The 17,503-nt window shown below is 48.6% G+C and overlaps 7 protein-coding genes across 7 annotated transcripts; 2 read left to right on the top strand and 5 right to left on the bottom strand.

Moving 5' to 3' along the window:
• Positions 1-1,055: 1,055 nt before the first annotated feature.
• K444DRAFT_634679 (uncharacterized protein) lies at positions 1,056-2,155 on the bottom strand (the record flags this gene model as incomplete). Its single annotated transcript, XM_024883775.1, has 3 exons — positions 1,056-1,311; positions 1,380-1,779; positions 1,954-2,155. 3 exons carry the CDS (start codon positions 2,153-2,155, stop codon positions 1,056-1,058), a joined length of 858 nt encoding a protein of 285 aa, XP_024730766.1.
• A 570-nt stretch (positions 2,156-2,725) lies between these two features.
• On the top strand, positions 2,726-4,036 carry K444DRAFT_131202 (Aldo/keto reductase). The gene is made up of 2 exons (XM_024870452.1): positions 2,726-3,236; positions 3,296-4,036. Exons 1-2 carry the CDS (start codon positions 2,828-2,830, stop codon positions 3,961-3,963), a joined length of 1,077 nt encoding a protein of 358 aa, XP_024730765.1. The 5' UTR covers positions 2,726-2,827; the 3' UTR covers positions 3,964-4,036.
• A 73-nt stretch (positions 4,037-4,109) lies between these two features.
• On the bottom strand, positions 4,110-5,839 carry K444DRAFT_540667 (uncharacterized protein; the record flags this gene model as incomplete). Its single annotated transcript, XM_024875731.1, has 4 exons — positions 4,110-4,895; positions 4,962-5,135; positions 5,190-5,741; positions 5,798-5,839. The coding sequence occupies 4 exons, from the start codon at positions 5,837-5,839 to the stop codon at positions 4,110-4,112; spliced, it is 1,554 nt and encodes a 517-aa protein (XP_024730764.1).
• Positions 5,840-6,893: 1,054 nt separating this feature from the next.
• K444DRAFT_618337 (P-loop containing nucleoside triphosphate hydrolase protein) lies at positions 6,894-12,012 on the top strand. The gene is made up of 9 exons (XM_024881296.1): positions 6,894-7,808; positions 7,957-8,498; positions 8,574-9,696; positions 9,845-9,882; positions 9,936-10,450; positions 10,507-10,810; positions 10,889-11,070; positions 11,122-11,754; positions 11,825-12,012. The coding sequence occupies exons 1-9, from the start codon at positions 7,201-7,203 to the stop codon at positions 11,849-11,851; spliced, it is 3,972 nt and encodes a 1,323-aa protein (XP_024730763.1). The 5' UTR covers positions 6,894-7,200; the 3' UTR covers positions 11,852-12,012.
• Positions 12,013-12,939: 927 nt separating this feature from the next.
• K444DRAFT_618336 (alpha/beta hydrolase fold protein) lies at positions 12,940-14,142 on the bottom strand. The gene has a single exon (XM_024881295.1). The coding sequence runs from the start codon at positions 13,947-13,949 to the stop codon at positions 13,149-13,151; it is 801 nt and encodes a 266-aa protein (XP_024730762.1). The 5' UTR covers positions 13,950-14,142; the 3' UTR covers positions 12,940-13,148.
• A 274-nt stretch (positions 14,143-14,416) lies between these two features.
• On the bottom strand, positions 14,417-14,906 carry K444DRAFT_131112 (uncharacterized protein). Its single transcript, XM_024870451.1, has one exon. It carries the CDS (start codon positions 14,775-14,777, stop codon positions 14,532-14,534), a length of 246 nt encoding a protein of 81 aa, XP_024730761.1. The 5' UTR covers positions 14,778-14,906; the 3' UTR covers positions 14,417-14,531.
• Positions 14,907-16,106: 1,200 nt separating this feature from the next.
• On the bottom strand, positions 16,107-17,476 carry K444DRAFT_570325 (uncharacterized protein). The gene is made up of 4 exons (XM_024877258.1): positions 17,179-17,476; positions 16,847-17,132; positions 16,572-16,796; positions 16,107-16,519 (listed from the first exon to the last, which is right to left on the bottom strand). Exons 1-4 carry the CDS (start codon positions 17,284-17,286, stop codon positions 16,398-16,400), a joined length of 741 nt encoding a protein of 246 aa, XP_024730760.1. The 5' UTR covers positions 17,287-17,476; the 3' UTR covers positions 16,107-16,397.
• Positions 17,477-17,503: the final 27 nt, after the last annotated feature.

Here is a 17,503-nt window from a genome sequence, read left to right as displayed (position 1 = left end):
TTAGAATCGCACACAACCCCCCCCTCCCCCGATATTAAATAGGAGTTTTAATAGATTTTGGAGTTTTGATAACACCGAATTTATTACTTGTACTTACTTAAGCCTTTCTCTCAAATCAGATTTCGTAATATAGGTATAAGGAAGTTTATATAAGAGCTCTAGTTTTGGGACGAGGCAATTATTGAGCACGAGGCAAATAAGTTCCAGGTGCTTGATCGCTAAATTTCCAGGCTCTCTTAAGGCCTGAAAAATTCTAACTTTTTTTTTATTTCTTAAAACCCCCTCCCCCAGTAATTAGATATTAAATTTCTTATATTTTATTAGCTTATAAATAGACGTTTTATAATATAAATTTTATAATATAAAAAAGATTTATGTTATAATAATTCCTTATAAAATTAAATTAAAAAAAATTTAAAAAAACCAGAGTTTTAGTATCCTATTCAAGCGCCTGTTATACTATTAAAAGTTCTTATACTATTGAAGTTAAATAAATGCTTAGCAAGATTATAGCCATATACAATGCCATTGAACTATAAAGCTAAATTACTAGTCACGTGTAACTGTGGTCCAAAATCAGCACCGGCAAGGATCCTTATAAAGTTTAATAGAGTGAGCGAGAATGGATCTCATTACAATGTTATAATAGATTAGAAAGGTGGCAGTGCCCTAGGCTAATAGGCATCAGCAAGATTTATATTCAAATGATTTGGAAACTCTAACCCATTCTCTAGGGAGCCAAAAGAAGATCCCCTGAGCATAATCCAGCTGACATATCGGCTTGCTCAGGGGCTCGGGGCTCGGCTCAGGTTAGAGCAGCGACTACTCCGGTCCAAAGACGGAAGTAGGCTTTAGAGAGGTCCAGATTCGACTGAGATTATATCGGTAGTCATCAAAGTTGATCTTAATAGGCACTAATTCCAATATTCGATAGACCGATTCCTGGCAGTAATCAGCTATGAATTCACCTCAGGCATGGCTTCGTAACTCCTATAATTTTATTCTCACGCCTAGTCCTTCTAATCGTTCCCTTGCCATATCGGATTCGCAGATGGTCATAACTCTCTAGGTAGCATCTCCGCGCTCAAGAGTGGGTAGAGTTCGCACAAGAACGAATCTATTGCCACCTTGAAATGACCCTCGTAGCCCTCGTCTTCCTTTGAATTCGTAACGTCCACCCCAATCAGGTACGGTATTTCGCCACCCTTCTTGTTAAGTACGGATGCAATGACGTGCCTGTCGACTATCATACACATGTTCATATCCAAGCCTGGCGGGATCTGGCCTGCCGATCTTATTGCATGGTAGCACCTAGCTCAATTATCAGCACTCCCCAAACCAGAGAATCTGTGCTCGATAGAGTGAGAAAAAGGACACACCTCTTCACATCCGCCACGCTTGCCCCTACCAGCGCCGGATCCTCCACCGACTTGAAGGACAATTTGTCCTTCACTGCCTGCACGCCGGCCTCACTTTCCTTACTCATCTGCACATCGCACATCTCGTCAAACACTATTTCTTGGAACCTGTCCCACCGTGCCTCGTCCGAATAGTCCGTTCTGAAGATCACATAACCCCATTCTGGGAAGCCTGCACGCTGAACGGCTTGCACTAATGGCGAGGGATTGTTTGCGGCTATGGACAGCGTTGTGGAGTGAGGAGCAGGTTCGGGAGCGTTGTCTTGACCGCCGCTTTTTGCCTGCACACGAGCGGCATGAGCGGCGTGGTCTGCTTTTCGGCTCTCGGAGTAGCGAGTGAGTTCCTGCGTTATCGTTTTAGCTGTATAAGAAAAAGACGGGATGATGATGTCGACATACTTCTGGAGAGAGGGATGCGAGGTCATTGACGCTTGGGTTCAGGACGCGCTGAACCGTCCAGCCGGGGGGAATATAGGATGGTGGGGTGGGTGGACGTCGGTTTGCAGACCGTTCCTAGGTTTCGAGCTTTACGTACGCGAGGCAGGCGGCAGACCACGGGTCGCGGAGGACGCGCTCACGGAGGAGCGTGCGTTCCTGAGTTCGAGGTCAGTGGGAGGGCGGGGCGGGGCGGAGTTGAGGGGCGGATGGACTTCTTGTGGGAGAGCTGCAAATTCTTCCACGGCGGTGTTTTCAAGACGCTCGAGGCCCCATCCCGGTGGAAATTCGATCGATGCCATGTTAGGAGGTTTGTGCGGTAATGTTAGAGTCGAAGAACGATTTCGGAGGAGGCGTTCCTGGAGTGTTCGGGGTTCAATTGGGCTAGTTAGTGTCTGGGGCGCAATTTAACTCCCCGATTTTGCAGAGGCCCATTCCATCCCAGGCGAGTTGACTGGGCCGAGGGTGAGCCGTGGGTGATGAGCGCCTGAGCAAGAGCGACAAGCTTACAAACTCCACATGGAACTCAAGAAGAAGAAAATTGATTCGTGATACCTCCTCATTGGCTTAAATGGTCTTTCACACTAACCTTTTTGAGCCAAACCAGCGAGGCCCAGAAATAGAAATAGTTCACGCTATTCCTTTCCCAGCAAAAGCGACGAGCTCTCGCTTTGGCATCACGTTCCTGAATCACTGCTTATGTCAACCTTTCCCATCTTTGCTTGTGAATACCTTCTATCTCGGATTTTCAGCTTCACCTTCTCCTTAACTCCTCTAAATCAGTCATCCTTCGAACCTTGCCTAGATCATACCGACGGAATTAACAATCATGAGCATGGCTTTAGCTACAGAAGATGGATATAAAGGCAACCTTCCCCTGCTGTCCTATATCCAGCATTCAAATACAACAAATCACTTCATAACCTCTTTATCAATTCTCGATAACTTCACCGATTTTAACGTCAACAATCACAATGCCGTTCGCCATGCCTGTCCCCTCCTCCCTCCAAAAGTCACTCGGCACAACAAAAGTCGAATACATCCGCCTAGGCTCCTCTGGTCTTCGCGTCTCGAGCCCCATCCTCGGCGGAATGTCTATTGGCTCTAAGCAATGGGCTCCCTTCATGCTCGAAGAGAAAGAAGCGTTGGAACTCCTCAAAGCGGCTTACGATCGAGGCGTGAATACCTGGGATACAGCGGCTATGTACTCCAACGGTATCAGTGAGGAGATCTTCGGCAAGGCCATCAAGCAGCTCAACATCCCTCGTGAGAAAGTGGTGATATTGACGAAGTGCTATAATCATGTTGCAAAAGAGCCAGGGTTCATGGCGCCGGCGTTCTTTAACCAAATGCAGCAGAGCAAAGATTATGTTAATCAAGGTGGTGAGTGCTGCAGTCGCAGAAGAGATTATTCGGCAGTAGAAGGTTGACGAACACTGCAGGCCTCTCTCGCGCCGCAATCTTCAGATCCGTCGAAGCATCTCTAAAAAGACTGGGCACCTCCTACATCGACCTGTTCCAAATCCACCGCTACGACCCGGATACACCCATCGAAGAGACCATGAAAGCGCTCCACGATCTCGTGCAAGCCGGCAAGATCCTGTACATCGGCGCCTCATCGATGTGGGCCACGCAATTCGCGCGCATGCAATTTGTTGCCGAGAAGAACGGGTGGACGAAGTTTGTTAGCATGCAGAATTACTACAACCTCTGCTACCGCGAGGAGGAGAGGGAGATGAATCGTTTCTGCAATGAGACGGGAGTTGGGATTCTCAATTGGAGCCCGCTTTTTGCGGGCAGGCTGGCGAGACCGGTCGGGTATGATGAGTCGCCACGCTCGAAGAACCCGACGCCGCATGATAATGGGTTGACGAAGGCGGATGAGGAGATTGTGAATAGGGTGGAGGAGTTGGCAGGCAAGAAGGGGTGGAAGATGAGTCAGGTGGCGCTTGCGTGGTTGAAGAGTAAAGGGACTATTCCGATCGTGGGATTCAATTCGGTCGGTCGGATTGATGAGGCTTGCGAGACGCGCGGGAAGGAGTTGACTGCTGAGGAGAGGAAGTATCTTGAGGAGCCATACGTGCCGAAGAATGTTGCTGGGCATTTCTAGCCGTCGAGTTATGACGAATGGCCGTCAATGCTAGTTGATTTACTCTCAACGTAGTCTTCAATTTCAATCTTCGTCTTTTCAGCCCTCATTGGCAATTTTTGGTGTGCCAATAATCCCAAGAATCCGTCGAGAACTGAGTTCGACGATCAGAATCTGAATTCGCCTTGTTCCACAACAGACTCAAGAACGGCATCTCCTAAGGACTTCGCGACAATCTTCAATTTTCCCTTTAGCCACTGTCTCTGTGACTCTGTGATATATTCGCAACTGACGGCGACAGTGAGAGGCCAGGCAAGGAGCCCTGCCACCTTGGGGAGGATCTCATCATCGGTCGTGATGGTGAACTTTCCAAGCTGGAGAGTTCTTAATCCTGTAGGATCGAGAGAATTAAAGAAGAACAGCACACCAGCACACAAATCGGCTGTCAACAATTCCATATTATTGCGGCATGCCTCTTGTTGTATAACGACCAAGGAACGCTGGGATGGGTAGTCCAGGGTTTCGAGCTGATGTGAAAGGGACCGGAGACGAATGCTGTTAACAATGAGTTGGATGGCGCGGTACCGATTCCAGATCGCGGCATGACCATGCGTAAAATATGTATGTAGGGTGTTGCTGTAAACGTGGCCTCTCCCATTCAAACTTTCAGATGAGAATCGGGTAGAAAACGTCCAGTCTTCGGGAAGGCTTTCGGACCACGAGGCGATGGCGCTGTGAAGCTCTAGCGCTTTGATTGCGACATCTTCGAAAATTTGTGTATCAAAAGGAGGATCGAGACTTTCTCTAGAGAGTAGGAACATAGACTTGTTTCGCAAAGTCGCTACCCGAACCATGAAAGCATCGACTTCGAGAGCGGGCCCTTCTTCTCCATAGTCTCCACCACTTTGGAGGAAGTCGGGAACAGGAACACCACGGAGGATGCAAGTTCGGATCTGATATAGAAACTAAGTCAGACCACTACCGAACCCAGCGAAGCAGGTAATAGTCGGTTGACTTACTACTTGTCGTCTGACGACTCTGTGGAGCGGCAAATATGGCGGACGTCCATGTTCCTGTCGAAGCTTCAGAAGGGCCAAGGCTCCTTCGTGATGGCAAAGGCTTTGCCAAAGCCGTGATCCGACCTCGTCAACAGCGGAAGAAGGATGAGGTATCTGGATTCCATACATGGTATTCTGCAAATTGATCAGCAGCCGCAGTGTCCCTAAGGCCCCACCCTGCAAGCTCACCTGATAACTGCTCATAAGCATGGTTGTAACGAGGAGCTGGTCGATATTTTCATCAGGTAATTGTTCAAAGTCCTCCATCTCTTTCTGCATGGTCACGATGGCTTGAGAATGAGCCCTGGCCGCATCCTCGAGAGCCTTTTCCATACGATTCGCTCGTCCAAAGACGGCATGCGAATAAGCAAAGAGGCCCAGATGCAAACCCGATCCCGGCCGAGCACGAGCCCAATGGAAGATAACATAAGCATTGTACTCATGTCCGATATCAGGTAGATCTTTAAGCCGAAACATGAAATTCTCCAACCAGTAATGAAAAGCTTGGACGTCCACGGCGTGAGAAGGTGCTGCTGGGATACTCAGAGGTGCAAGGCTCGGGAAATCTACCGGTTCGGATACCAGTTCCTTTACTTTCCTCGGCCGTCTAGGTTGGCCTCCAGCAAATGAATTCTCGATCTTGAAATGCAGGCCCGTCTCAGCAACGTGATCATTCGGATCCCATTTGCAGGTCCGACCCGCCTTCTTGCATCGACTGCATATCGGCTGCACAGCGTCACACTGGTTGGCAGGTTAGCCCAAAGTGCATTGCCAACATCTCCGCCTGTGAAATTTACCTTGACATGGCGGCTCTTACACGTCTGACAGCGGAAGACCATGGTGGGGTCGTCGATGCGGGGGAGCAGAGACTAAATGGTATGGCATGAGAGAGAGCATGCTGGATCGCGTATTCCCAGCCACGGGAGTCTTAGTGATGGCAGGAAAGATTGAATTTGATATTGATGGGAGGCAGGTAGGTCTGGGCGAGCGTGAAGGAGGTAGCTGGAGGGGAGTGGAGATGATAACCGGTAAACTCCTAAATCCGGTTGTCGTGCCGACTAATCAACCCCAGAGACTCTTGCTCGCTAAACCTTAGGGGTTCTGCCCCTGAAATTCCGGCCTTGTGCCTCCAATTCATGGTCACTCGTCAAGGATTGTCCTGATCATATAAATAACAGTGTGTGAATTCTTAACTCGGATTAGAGGCGATTTCGTACTCTCTCAGAGCCTTCAATCAAATTCATGGTTCTGCACATTCAATATAGCTAATATCCAATACCGAGGGTCTAATATCTCCCGCACTTTTGATTATCGCACATATGATACGCAAACAGAGCCTCAACTTTGGCCTGGAGCCTGCACACAGAACCGGAATATAACCGCACTCAACGAAGTATCTCGGATTAACATCCCACCTCAAGCCTGAACATCCTGCCACCATCCCACCAATGACAGAAAACTTATTTTGGCTGCCTGGTAACTCGGCTAGAATGTCCTTATCAAGAGTTCCACGAAAGGGACTTCTAGCCCCCTGGCAGGAGCTCGCGAGCGCCGAGGCCAGTTACCGCCCCAGCCGCGTAATCCCCACCAAAAAATAAACACTCTGGAGCAACCTTCTGGGCCTTCTGGATATTATCAACGCATTCTCTGATAACCGCGGTCTTTAAGATTTGGTTCTGAGAAGCAGGAGAGCATTCTGGCACATCTGAACATTGCCTGCCTAACCGGTTCACCATTCCTCCGTCTTACTCGCTCATACATTACGCGTATCCTTTAGTCTTCTTTGTTCAGCCACACCACACACCGATGCGATCTCGCCATCTCTAAGTGTTCAAGCGTCGCTTCAGTAGGACATACCGATGCTCGAAGAGCTACAAACCTCGAGTAATGGTTCTTTCTCAACTCCACTTTCTCTCTCCCGACCTCCCCGCGTCGTCCTCGATCTTAATTATTGGTTCCTCCTTGCAGCTGCTATTATACGCCAACCCTTCCAATATATCTTGGCATACTTGACAATTCAAAAATGTGAATTCGCTTAGCTCGAGGTAATTCGAGCAATGAGAAGTTGAAAGGGTCAAAGAGTGTATTTCTTCCCGCAATAGAGTTCGATCCCCCAACCATCAACCACAATATCGACTGCAACCCAAGCACCATCCACGGAAGTAATTGCCTCTGGCTTTGCGTTCACATTCCAGCAATCATGGATCCTGGGCAGGAAGCCGCCGTTCCTCATCCAGCAGCAAAGGGAGGCTCACACAATCCAGAAATTACCACGGTGGATATTTCTCCTTCGCAAGCGGATCAAGGTCTGTCAAAAATCGAAGATCCAGATGAACAGCAAATCGACTATTCGAGCAAAGCGGAGAATAGGTCTACTTGGTCCGACTACATGCGGATCTTCACCTACTCGACTTTGACGGACAGAATACTGCTGGGCATCGCATTCGTCGCCGAGATAGCGACGGGCTGTACTCTCCCTCTCATGAATATTGTCTTCGGCCATCTCGCAACCCATTTCAGTGCCTACTTCACATTTGGCAGCACGACGACGAAAGCTCAGTTCCTTCACATCTTGAGCCAGCAGACGCTATACATTGTGTATCTCTTCATCGGAAGATGGGTGTTGAGCTATATCAGCATGCTCATCTTCCGCATGGCAGGTCTTCGTACGTCTGCCAAGCTTCGGTCCACATATCTAAAAGCGCTCTTCAGCTTGCCGGTTCAGGTTCTGGACACCCTCCCCAGCGGTCAGGCATCGAATACGATAACTAGCACGGCTAACGTGATTCAAGTCGGGATATCGGATAGGTAAGGATATTTGATTCTTTGTCTTCTCTCCTGAATCATTGTTCAAGTCCTGTACTCCGTTTGCTCAATGTTCTTCCTTGCCTGACTGCTTATGACCTCTTATTTCAGACATTATTGGTAGGGAAATGCTGATCCCCCAATTATCTAGGCTAGGGATCCTCATCCAATTCATCTCCCTCTCTATCGCAGCAATTGTTGTCGCCTTCACATTCTCATGGGCTCTTACGCTAGCCACACTGTCGATCGTACCATTTATTAGCCTCTCCTACGGAGTTGTCATACCAGTGATCCTCAGGATGAGCAAGCAAGTTGAGCATGCCGATGGAAAAGCATCGTCGATTGCTGGAGAGGTCCTCGGATCCATCCGAATGATTGTAGCCTGTGGAGCCGAAGAACGAATCGCTAGGAGATACGCGGGATGGGTCGAAGAGTCGAGACGTCGTGGTCTGAAGATTTCGCCATTCTTGGGACTCCAATACGTGCCTCCTTACTTTGCCGTGTACTCCACAATGGCTCTGTGCTTCTGGTTCGGGTTCAAGCTGTACCGTGAATATCACATTGACAGTGTAGGGACGATCGTCATTGTTCTTACATCTGTAATGATGCTTGCCTTCTCAGCTGGGCAGACGGCTTCTCCCATAGCAGCTGCTTCTAAAGCCGCAAGCGCTGCTGGTGACTTCTTTGCAATTAGTAAGTAACCATTAGAAGCGCTTTGGCTCTTTTCACACAGCCCAAATGAGCAACTGCTAACTTGCATACGTACAGTCGATGCCCCTAAACCATCTACGGCAGGGCTCAAAGAACCTGCCGTCTCAGCCCATGACGAACTCCGACTTGCATCTGTCACCTTCGCATATCCGAGCCGGCCTCATGTAAAAGTCCTCGACGATCTCAATGTCAGTTTTGAACCAGGAAAGATAACTGTCATCGTTGGAGCTTCCGGTTCGGGAAAGAGCACAATCGTGGGGCTTCTTGAGCGCTGGTATGAACTGAGTGATGCAAGTCGAGTTGTGCTTCCGGCAAGTCGTATGGAAAGGAATGGCGAGAAGGAGAGCAAGTCAAAAGATCATCAAGATGCCACAGAAGAAAATGGAGAGGCTCCTGAACCTCCCATTGCTTTGAGTGGCTCAATCTTCGTTGGCGATAAGAACATCGACTTTGTCGACCTGAAATGGTGGAGATCACAAATTGGTCTCGTTCAACAAGAGCCGTTTATCTTCAACGACACTATATATAGGAACGTTGAATACGGCTTGGTTGGCTCTCAGTGGGAGAAAGAAAGTCCTGAAATCAAGAAAGGTCTCGTTGAGGAAGCCTGCAGAGAGGCATTTGCAGATGAGTTTATAGACAAACTTCCACAGCGCTACCAGACTCACGTTGGTGATGCCGGCATCAAGCTTTCTGGAGGCCAGCGCCAGCGGCTGGCTATTGCCAGAAGCATAATCAAGCGGCCGAAGATTTTGATTCTAGATGAGGCAACGAGTTCCATTGATGTGCGTGGAGAGAGACTCGTACAAGCCGCCTTGGACAAGGCCAGTGAGGGCCGAACAACAATCACCATTGCTCACCGCTTGTCAACGATCAAAAAAGCGGATAAAATTGTGGTCTTGCACAAGGGGAAGGTCGTCGAGGAAGGGAACCACAAGAGTTTGCTCTCAAATCTCGACGGCGTTTATTGGGCTCTGGTGAATGCCCAGCAGTTGTCTATGGACGAGCCATTCCCGGAAGAGGAGGCAGGCAGAATCCAAAGCTCAAACCCTTTAGCGCGAGTACAGAGTGAGGGGAGTGGAAAGGCGAACGATATGGAAGTCGAAGCGCCGTATAAGCCCAAATCATTCTTTGGGAGTTTTGGTCGTCTCATGTATGAACAACGCAGCCAATGGCAATGGTAAGTTAACAACGCCTATTCCCGCCCCAAATATCCCCGAAACTCTCACTTTCTTCACATGCTTTAAGAGTTGATAACTCAAGGAACGTTGTCCCCATTCCAATTCCGATATTCTTAGCAGTCCTGACGGGAAGCCTTTGACCTCTAGGTACGTTTTATTAGTGGTGACATGTATGGGAGCCGGCGGTGAGTCTCTCTACTTCCAAGATCATATGCTATATGCTAACGGCAAGACTTAGCCGCCTTCCCAGTTCAAGCCTACCTCTTTGCTCAATTAATAACCGTCGTGGAGCTGATCGGCCCAGCTCTTATCAACGCGATTGCACACTGGTCATTGATGTTTGTCGTGCTTGCAATTTGCCTTGCGTTTGCCTACTACTGGCAAGGATGGTCGTCTAACCAGGTCTCCGTCAATGTTTCTTGCACGTATCGCCAGCAGTACTTTGAGAGCATCTTAGCCAAACCGATCTCGTTCTTCGACGCAGAGGACAATTCCAGCGGAACACTGACCGGCCGAGTGGCGAATGACCCGACGCAGTTGCAGCAGCTTCTCGGCGTCAATATGGCGATGGTCTTTCAGTCTATTTTCAGTCTCATAGGCTGCATCATAATTGCGTTTGTCTTTGGCTGGAAGCTTACGTTGGTCGCTGTATTTGTTGCACTCCCGATTATTATGGTCGGAGCCTTCTTTCGCTACCGGTTTGAAGTCGAATTTGAGAAGATGAATCAGGAGGTGTTCGCCGAAAGCTCCAAAGTAAGTTACCCAAGCAGGATGTTCAGGTTATGCAAGCATCTGTTAACTCTCTACAGTTTTCCGCTGAAGCCATTGGAGCCTTTCGCACGGTCACATCATTGACGCTAGAAGACACGATCACCGCTCGCTATGATGTCTTGTTGCTAGGCCACCTGGATAAAGCCTTTAAGAAGGCGAGGTTCTCCAGCATGATTTTTGCTTTAAGTGATAGTGTAAATTTGTTGTGTATGGCGCTGACATTCTATTATGGTGGCAAATTACTCGCTTCGCGAGTGTACGGTGCTGCAGCCTTCTTTGTGGTTTACATCGCTGTAATCAATGGTTCTGAGAGTGCTGGGGCATTTTTAAGCTTTGGACCAAGTAAGTCAACTTCTTTCCCACTTTGCATACCCCCAACAGAATAGTTGTCATCAACTAACCATCACCTCCGCGCTGCAGATTTTGCACAAGCTGCACAAGCGGCGAATCGAATCCTCAGCTTCAAAATTCCCACAAAGCGAAAAGACAAGGCAACTTCAGAGCTCCAGGATACAGAAGGAGGTGTCAAGATAGAGTTCCGCGACCTATGGTTCAAATATCCCACACGAGATATTCCGATCTTCACTGGTCTCAATTTGACCGTGAGCCATTCCCAACTGAAATTCTCTTCAAATACTGATAATGACCTAAAGATTGAGAAAGGGCAATTCGCTGCCTTGGTCGGTCCATCCGGGTGCGGCAAAACCAGTGTAGTTTCCCTCCTCGAAAGATTCTACGAACCCCAAAAAGGAAAAATACTCTGCAACGGCACCCACATCGCCGATATCGACGAGAAAGAATACCGCAAAGCCATCTCCCTCGTCGCACAAGAGCCGATTTTGTATCAAGGAACGATTCGAGAGAACATTCTACTCGGTGTAGCTGAAGCAACTACTCAGGAGGCATTGTATGAGGCCTGCCGCGAGGCCGAGATCCACGATTTCATTATGTCGTTACCAGACAGTTATAACACAGAAGTTGGCACGAAAGGCATCAATCTCTCCGGTGGCCAGAAACAGCGGATTGCTATTGCACGGGCGTTGATCCGTAATCCGAAGATACTGCTTCTCGATGAGGCGACGTCGAGTCTCGATAGCGAGAGTGAGAAGTTGGTGCAAAAGTCTTTTGAGAAGGCGGGGAGGAAGGGCAGGACGATGGTTGTTGTGGCTCATCGGTTGGCTACCGTGCAGAATGCGGATGTTATATTTGTTATGGGGAACGGGAGGGTGTTGGAGAATGGGGATCATCATGCGTTGCTGAGGGAGAGGGGTGTTTATTATCAGATGGTGAGTTTTCGCTTGCCTGTTGCAATATGCGGTCTCTTAATGAAGTGCACACAACTTACTTGTCATACAGTGCCAATCGCAAGCGCTAGATCGATGAAAAGCTAGCCCGTTGAACTTGTGCCTTTACTGCCCCTAAATATAAAGATTTATACTCAGCGATCTGAAAGTTACCTTGCCATCTAGGGAGAGATTTGCAATGGACATAGGGAGGGCACAATAAATATTATAATATAGCTATTTATAAGCATGTTCCACTTAATAACGTAAACTTCTGTCTCCAAGCGCTGGGAGCCATAAGCGGCGGCTATGAACGCCCAACGATGAGCCCGCCACAACGAGGAGAGATCACTGGCAGTACGCTCTAATACTCCATCATAATCACCACAGAAGTACCTTACTACGATGTCATCCAAAATGATATTTGTGTCTTGGTCCCTGGGGTCACCACTGGGCCCTACATCCGGCCACGTTCCCAAACTCTCCGCCAAGATATGAGCGAAGGTCAAGCTAGAGTCCCTTTGCATCTCGACATCGGAGTCCTTGACACCAACATTTGCGAGCCTCTAGAAGACGTTCTCATTGATCTGTGGTACTATGATTCTACCGGTTCTTACTCGTCTTTTGAAGCCTTGTGACCCAATCCCCTATTCGAAGAACTCCTCAAAAAGCTGAACATCACAGATGTAGCACATGCAGACTTGCACATTGGCAACACCACTTTCCTCACAGGAATGTGGCCTATTGATGCGAATGGCAGGATGGAAATAAACACCATTTCCCCCGGATTCTACCTTAAGAGAACTATCCACGTCCACTTTCGGGTCCACAGCAACTGGGTGATTCGCAGGAACGGAACGGCCGTCAGCGATAACACGATTTCTACTAGAGGGATATTCCTTGATGAGGATTTGTCTGAATGGATTACGGCTTTGGAGCCGCATGTCGGCCATACTCAAATAAACACCAAAATCAATGCTGTTCTATGTTTCCCCTTTCGACGAGGAGTGCCAATTAGCCAAGAAGCTGATTTATAACAAATCCGATCTACTTGTCGGAAATTATCGACGGGCTTAATCCGATTATGTCTGTGGCTCCTCTTGGTGGAAAGGGTTTGAATAAGGGAATGGTTGCATATATCACACTTGGTGTTGACACCTGAATGGTCACAGAGACTGTGAGAGGTCTGGGAACTGGTGAGTTTAAATCTTCGCCTTCCAAGTGCCTGTTCGGCTTTAGAAAGTGCCATAAGAGAACGAACAGAAAATGGAAAATGTACACAAGTCATACCATACCGTCCATCATAGGCATTAATATTCCCAATATTAAATCGTCCACACCCAAATAATAAAAGCCTTCCAAGATACCATTCATCCCCTACTTTCAATTTGTCATTTTCACCCAGTCTTGAAGCACTCCTTAACAAAAGGCTCAACCAGCTCAAGAAACTCCTCCGGTCTCGAAGCAAATACCACATGCCCTGTATCTAATACCTCCAATCTCGATCCCTTGATACACTTCTGTGTAGCAATCCCAGCACTCAGCGGAGCGACCGGATCCCGCTTCCCCCAAACCAACAACGTGGGTGCCTTCAACTCTTCTGATCGGCTTCTTAAATCATGTTCCGGGCTTGGGAAACTGGACCAGATACCCGCCGCGACTTTTGAGCCTTCAATTGTCTTGGCCCTGGCAGATACCTGTTCAGCGATAGATTTATCCAGGTCGGTTTGCGGGAGCATGTATTTCCACACCAAGGATGGCATGACGAGCCTGTTAATCCATGGGATACTGAGCGGGCGCGCTACTGCCTTCAAAGCAAAAGACCACGGTATGAAGCCCCCATTGTTGATTAGTACTAGGCCTTTGACTTTCTCAGGGTGCGTGATAGCGAGCCGGGCGGCAGAGAAGCCGCCGACTGAGTTGCCGATGAAGACTGCGGGAGGAAGATCCAGGGCTATGACAAGGTCTTCAAGGGCATCTGCCAAGTGGGGAGCCGTTGGTTGGATATCGGAGGTACCAGTGGAGGCCCCGTGCCAGGGGAAGTCGATGGCGAACGTTTGGTAGTGGAGAGACAGTTCAGGGATAATGCTAGCGAAATCCTGGCTTGAGTGGAGGTTTGCGTGGAGGAGGAAGATGGGAGACCCGGTGCCGTTGACGGAGTAGGAGACATCTCCTGCGCGGGTTGCGACTGATGGCATGATTGTGTTGTTTTCCAAGAATGATTGGAATTGGATTGCGCGTGTTGCAGGCAAGTTCAGATATAGATTCCGCTATTGAAGAAAAGAGCAAGATCTGAGAAAATGGTGAAGAAGACCACTTGTCAATGAAATTTTTTGGACAAAGATTGAAAATAGCAGAACAGAAAGAACTGCAACGATTTTATAATGTTCGTCGACAGCCACCATATTCTGCTGTTGCTGTTACACGAAGCGAGGCCAACCCAATTAAAGGGGGGCGGCCTCGGAGTAATGCAAAGCCGGGCTGATTCTGGTCGTCTTAAGTCCACGGACCATAAGACCACCAGTTACTTTCCTCCGATTGTCTCATAAAACCATCCCGAAAGTTCGGTAGTCTCGAAAAGGTACCTATTACTCGAACATACCAACACTACGACGATACAGAGTCCTCCCACTTTCGGAATATTCGCAATGCCGCCTTCTCCAACAGCACCGCCAACTCGAAAATGACCGCATCGCAGCCAGAAGCAGCAATAATGTCCACTGCAACCGGCAGGACCTCTTCATGCAATGTGATCGTTGGGTTGTACAGTACTTGACGGACTAAACATTTCTCGTCAGCTCTTCACCCCAATTGACTTTGAAAGAAAAACGTACTTGGCAACACCATATCTGGAACTCCCGGGCAAAAATCGCCACACAGTAAATTCCCCATCCCGCTGGAATGACCGGTGGTTCTATATACACGTTTCTATAATTCGGTGTAGCCAAAGTCCCGGGATAAAACAACAAACTATGGAAGCACGTCTCTGGATCGGTCTTAATCACCTCGCTGTTCCACCACTCCATAAGATCACTTTGTTGTTGACGCCTTTTTTGAGCGTCGTCTGGTTGGGCAAATTCCCAACGAACAGCGGGATTCGGGTCTAGGAATGGGTGACGGCCGTCGTACGCAGCTCCATAGTCGGCGATGTTGGGCGTACCGAGGAGCGCGTATTGTTGTTTTGAGATTAGGGTGGGATAAGTGAGGTACAGGAGGTCGCTGAGGGTACTGGCATTTGTTGAGACTGCTTTGGGGCAAGAGCCCACTTCGAGTCGTCGTTGAGGATGGTGGAAGTGACATTTAGGAAGCTTTCGAGCTTTGAGAGGGAAGATTATTCATATTGTATACGTAGGATATGGAGTTACCAATCGTCACGAATACGGACGGCATCTTATCTTCGGCTTCTGCATACTAGACAGCTGGCGCCTTGGAACCCCGCTTTCGGAACATTGAAAAGTAACCGAGTAGCTGGATGGCCTTGGAATCACTGTAAGAATTTGCTTTGCAGGTCTCTCAGGCACTTCGTTTCTGGTACCTGGAGATTCCCCACCGAGTATTACCCCAAAGAAATACTGTGGAAGAGAGCCGAGAAGGCCAGTTTTTCTTTTGTATATTCCTGTGTCCATATGCAAAAAAAGGGCAACAGTTCAGGTCCTTTGCAACGCTCGCCAAAAGAAGAGGCTACACTCCTGAACAAGGGAGCGCAGGATAACTGACGTTTGCAAATATCGTCCTAATAAGCAAGTGACAGCGGACCAAGTTTATTGACATCCCATTTCTGATCCAGAAGGATTTTTAGGTCTGAACCTGGGGCTTCCGTAATCCGTATCAAGTATTTGAAATTTATGGGCTCTAAAGCCTCTAATGCAGTATTCCAGAATGGCGTGTACAGTCTCGTCTCTCCATTTGACAACGAACTCATTCTTGTTCCCTGATTTCGGTAGATTTTTCGTCCCGGTAAGCTTGAAGGTTGATTTAAGATAATGCCACTTATATGGTGGGGTATAGGATTTGGTATGGGATTGTACCATGTCGTCTGGAAGATAGCGCGCACATTTCCACTGCTGCTCCTCGATGAAGCGCTATGTCTTGTCTTTCTTAGCACAGTCTCGTCCAATTACACCCTCTAGCGGAGGTGGTATCTCATTGGGTGAACTGAAGCTCCTTTTCCACCCTTTGGTGTTCACCCATCAAGCGTAAATATGGAGAGCAGAGAAAGGGTAGGCGGAAGGTAATGAAGTGCTCGAGGAAGACTAAATGCAAAATCTGGCTTTAATAGAAAACGATGTTTGTGGTTATGGACGCTTGTCCGAAAGCCTGGAGCGCTTCACTACTCGAAGAAGCAGAAATATATTCCAGGTAATTCATTAGGGTTATACAACCTAGCCTCGATGAGTAAAACAGCCACATGGACACCTGACTGACTTAAATGCTCTCGCCTCCGGCTTGATAACAAACGAACACCTGCTAGGTGTGATGCGAACCTGCCTGGAAGGACTCGGCCAAATTAAATACAGCTTTCTGCACCTGGTGTCTCCGCCAACGCCACGCTAATCCGACTCAAATCACAAATCCCACACGAATCCAACCATTTGTACGCCAGCAATAGTCCGTATAAACTTTTGGCAATACAGTGCTGTATATCCTCAATCATAATTATCGTCTCCACCCCCTCCTTCGCCCTCGCTGTTGTCCTCGCCATTATCGAAGTACTGCTCAGCATCGTAATCCCCGCCCATAGACTCGTCGTCGAAGTTGGAGTCGACTTCTAAATCACACAATCAGTAGTTGGTCAGCAAGAGGGATGTGGTTTTGCATACCGGCATCTTGCTCCTGCTCCTCGTCGGCTTCCTCCGCATCCTCGTCTGCGGGAACAGAAAACAGCTTCTCGAGCACTCTAGCATGCTTGTCATTTGGCTTCTTGTCTTTCATCCCGGCCATCATAGCTGCTTTCTTCTCGTTGGCGCGAACGAGGTGTTTTCGGACGTCCTTGCCTGCTTCGCCTTCGAGTGCCGGCCAGAGTTCCTTGGGGAAGAGTTCCTTGTCTGCAAAAAAAATCAGTTTTTGGAGGAGTATTTCAACATGACAAACATACTGAATGGACGACCAGAGAGCTTAGGAATCTCATTGACCTTCGGCTGCAATCTCTGCGAGTATGTCTCAACACCGGTGAAGGGATCGAAGTCAGCCTTGGGATTGGTGCTGTATTGCCGATTGAACTGATCCTCGCCGAAGGTCTTTGCTGGTGCAGTCGCATCACGCTTCGTGGGTTGGGTATAAAGAGGCCCTCGGTGGACTTGGGACTGCAGACGCTTATAGTGGCCGATTTCCCTCTTCTCTTTGTCGGTGAAGGGCGCGGGTCGCTTGAGGTTTGGATGAGGCTGGGAGAGTCAGAAATTTGCAATACTTGAAACCTGACCAACGTACAGGGAACAGCTCAATTGGCTTCGACTCAAGCTTGATTGACGGGTCGTACTCCCAAGTTACTCCTTTCAGGCCACCGCCTCCTGGTCTCCCACGCCCACGGCCGGCCATCTCGCCCACGGTTCTCACAGGTGGTAGCGCTGCTTGCTGCGCGAGCTTGTAGTGCTTTTTCTTGGGAGGCAGCCGGTTCTGCTTTTGTGGGTCAAGCTGCAGAGCTGGTATATCCTCGTTGTCAGCGGCTGTACCTTTCTCTGCGCGTTCAGCTTCCTTGTACTCTTCGGCGACAGAGGTAGTTCTCTCTGACTCAACATCAGAGAAATAATCTGGG

The sequence above is a fragment of the Hyaloscypha bicolor genome (genome assembly GCF_002865645.1).
Source record: "Hyaloscypha bicolor E unplaced genomic scaffold K444scaffold_136, whole genome shotgun sequence".
NCBI classification, from domain to species: domain Eukaryota; kingdom Fungi; phylum Ascomycota; class Leotiomycetes; order Helotiales; family Hyaloscyphaceae; genus Hyaloscypha; species Hyaloscypha bicolor.
The sequence above is the reverse complement of the archived record's forward strand: the minus strand, read 5'-3'. Positions and strand labels throughout refer to the sequence as shown.

Bases quoted from the DNA above. Each gene is read 5' to 3' on its own strand.
- K444DRAFT_131202 (XM_024870452.1), top strand. From the start codon at position 2,828: ATGCCGTTCGCCATGCCTGTCCCCTCCTCCCTCCAAAAGTCACTCGGC. The intron at 3,237-3,295 runs GTGAGTGCTGCA...CGAACACTGCAG, and splicing joins AGATTATGTTAATCAAGGTG to GCCTCTCTCGCGCCGCAATC.
- K444DRAFT_570325 (XM_024877258.1), bottom strand. From the start codon at position 17,286: ATGGCCGGCCGTGGGCGTGGGAGACCAGGAGGCGGTGGCCTGAAAGGA. The intron at 17,133-17,178 runs GTACGTTGGTCA...TGACTCTCCCAG, and splicing joins AGCCAATTGAGCTGTTCCCT to CCTCATCCAAACCTCAAGCG. The intron at 16,520-16,571 runs GTATGCAAAACC...TGTGTGATTTAG, and splicing joins GGAGCAGGAGCAAGATGCCG to AAGTCGACTCCAACTTCGAC.
- K444DRAFT_618336 (XM_024881295.1), bottom strand. From the start codon at position 13,949: ATGCCATCAGTCGCAACCCGCGCAGGAGATGTCTCCTACTCCGTCAAC.
- K444DRAFT_131112 (XM_024870451.1), bottom strand. From the start codon at position 14,777: ATGGAGTGGTGGAACAGCGAGGTGATTAAGACCGATCCAGAGACGTGC.
- K444DRAFT_618337 (XM_024881296.1), top strand. From the start codon at position 7,201: ATGGATCCTGGGCAGGAAGCCGCCGTTCCTCATCCAGCAGCAAAGGGA. The intron at 7,809-7,956 runs GTAAGGATATTT...CCAATTATCTAG, and splicing joins CAAGTCGGGATATCGGATAG to GCTAGGGATCCTCATCCAAT. The intron at 11,755-11,824 runs GTGAGTTTTCGC...CTTGTCATACAG, and splicing joins GGGGTGTTTATTATCAGATG to TGCCAATCGCAAGCGCTAGA.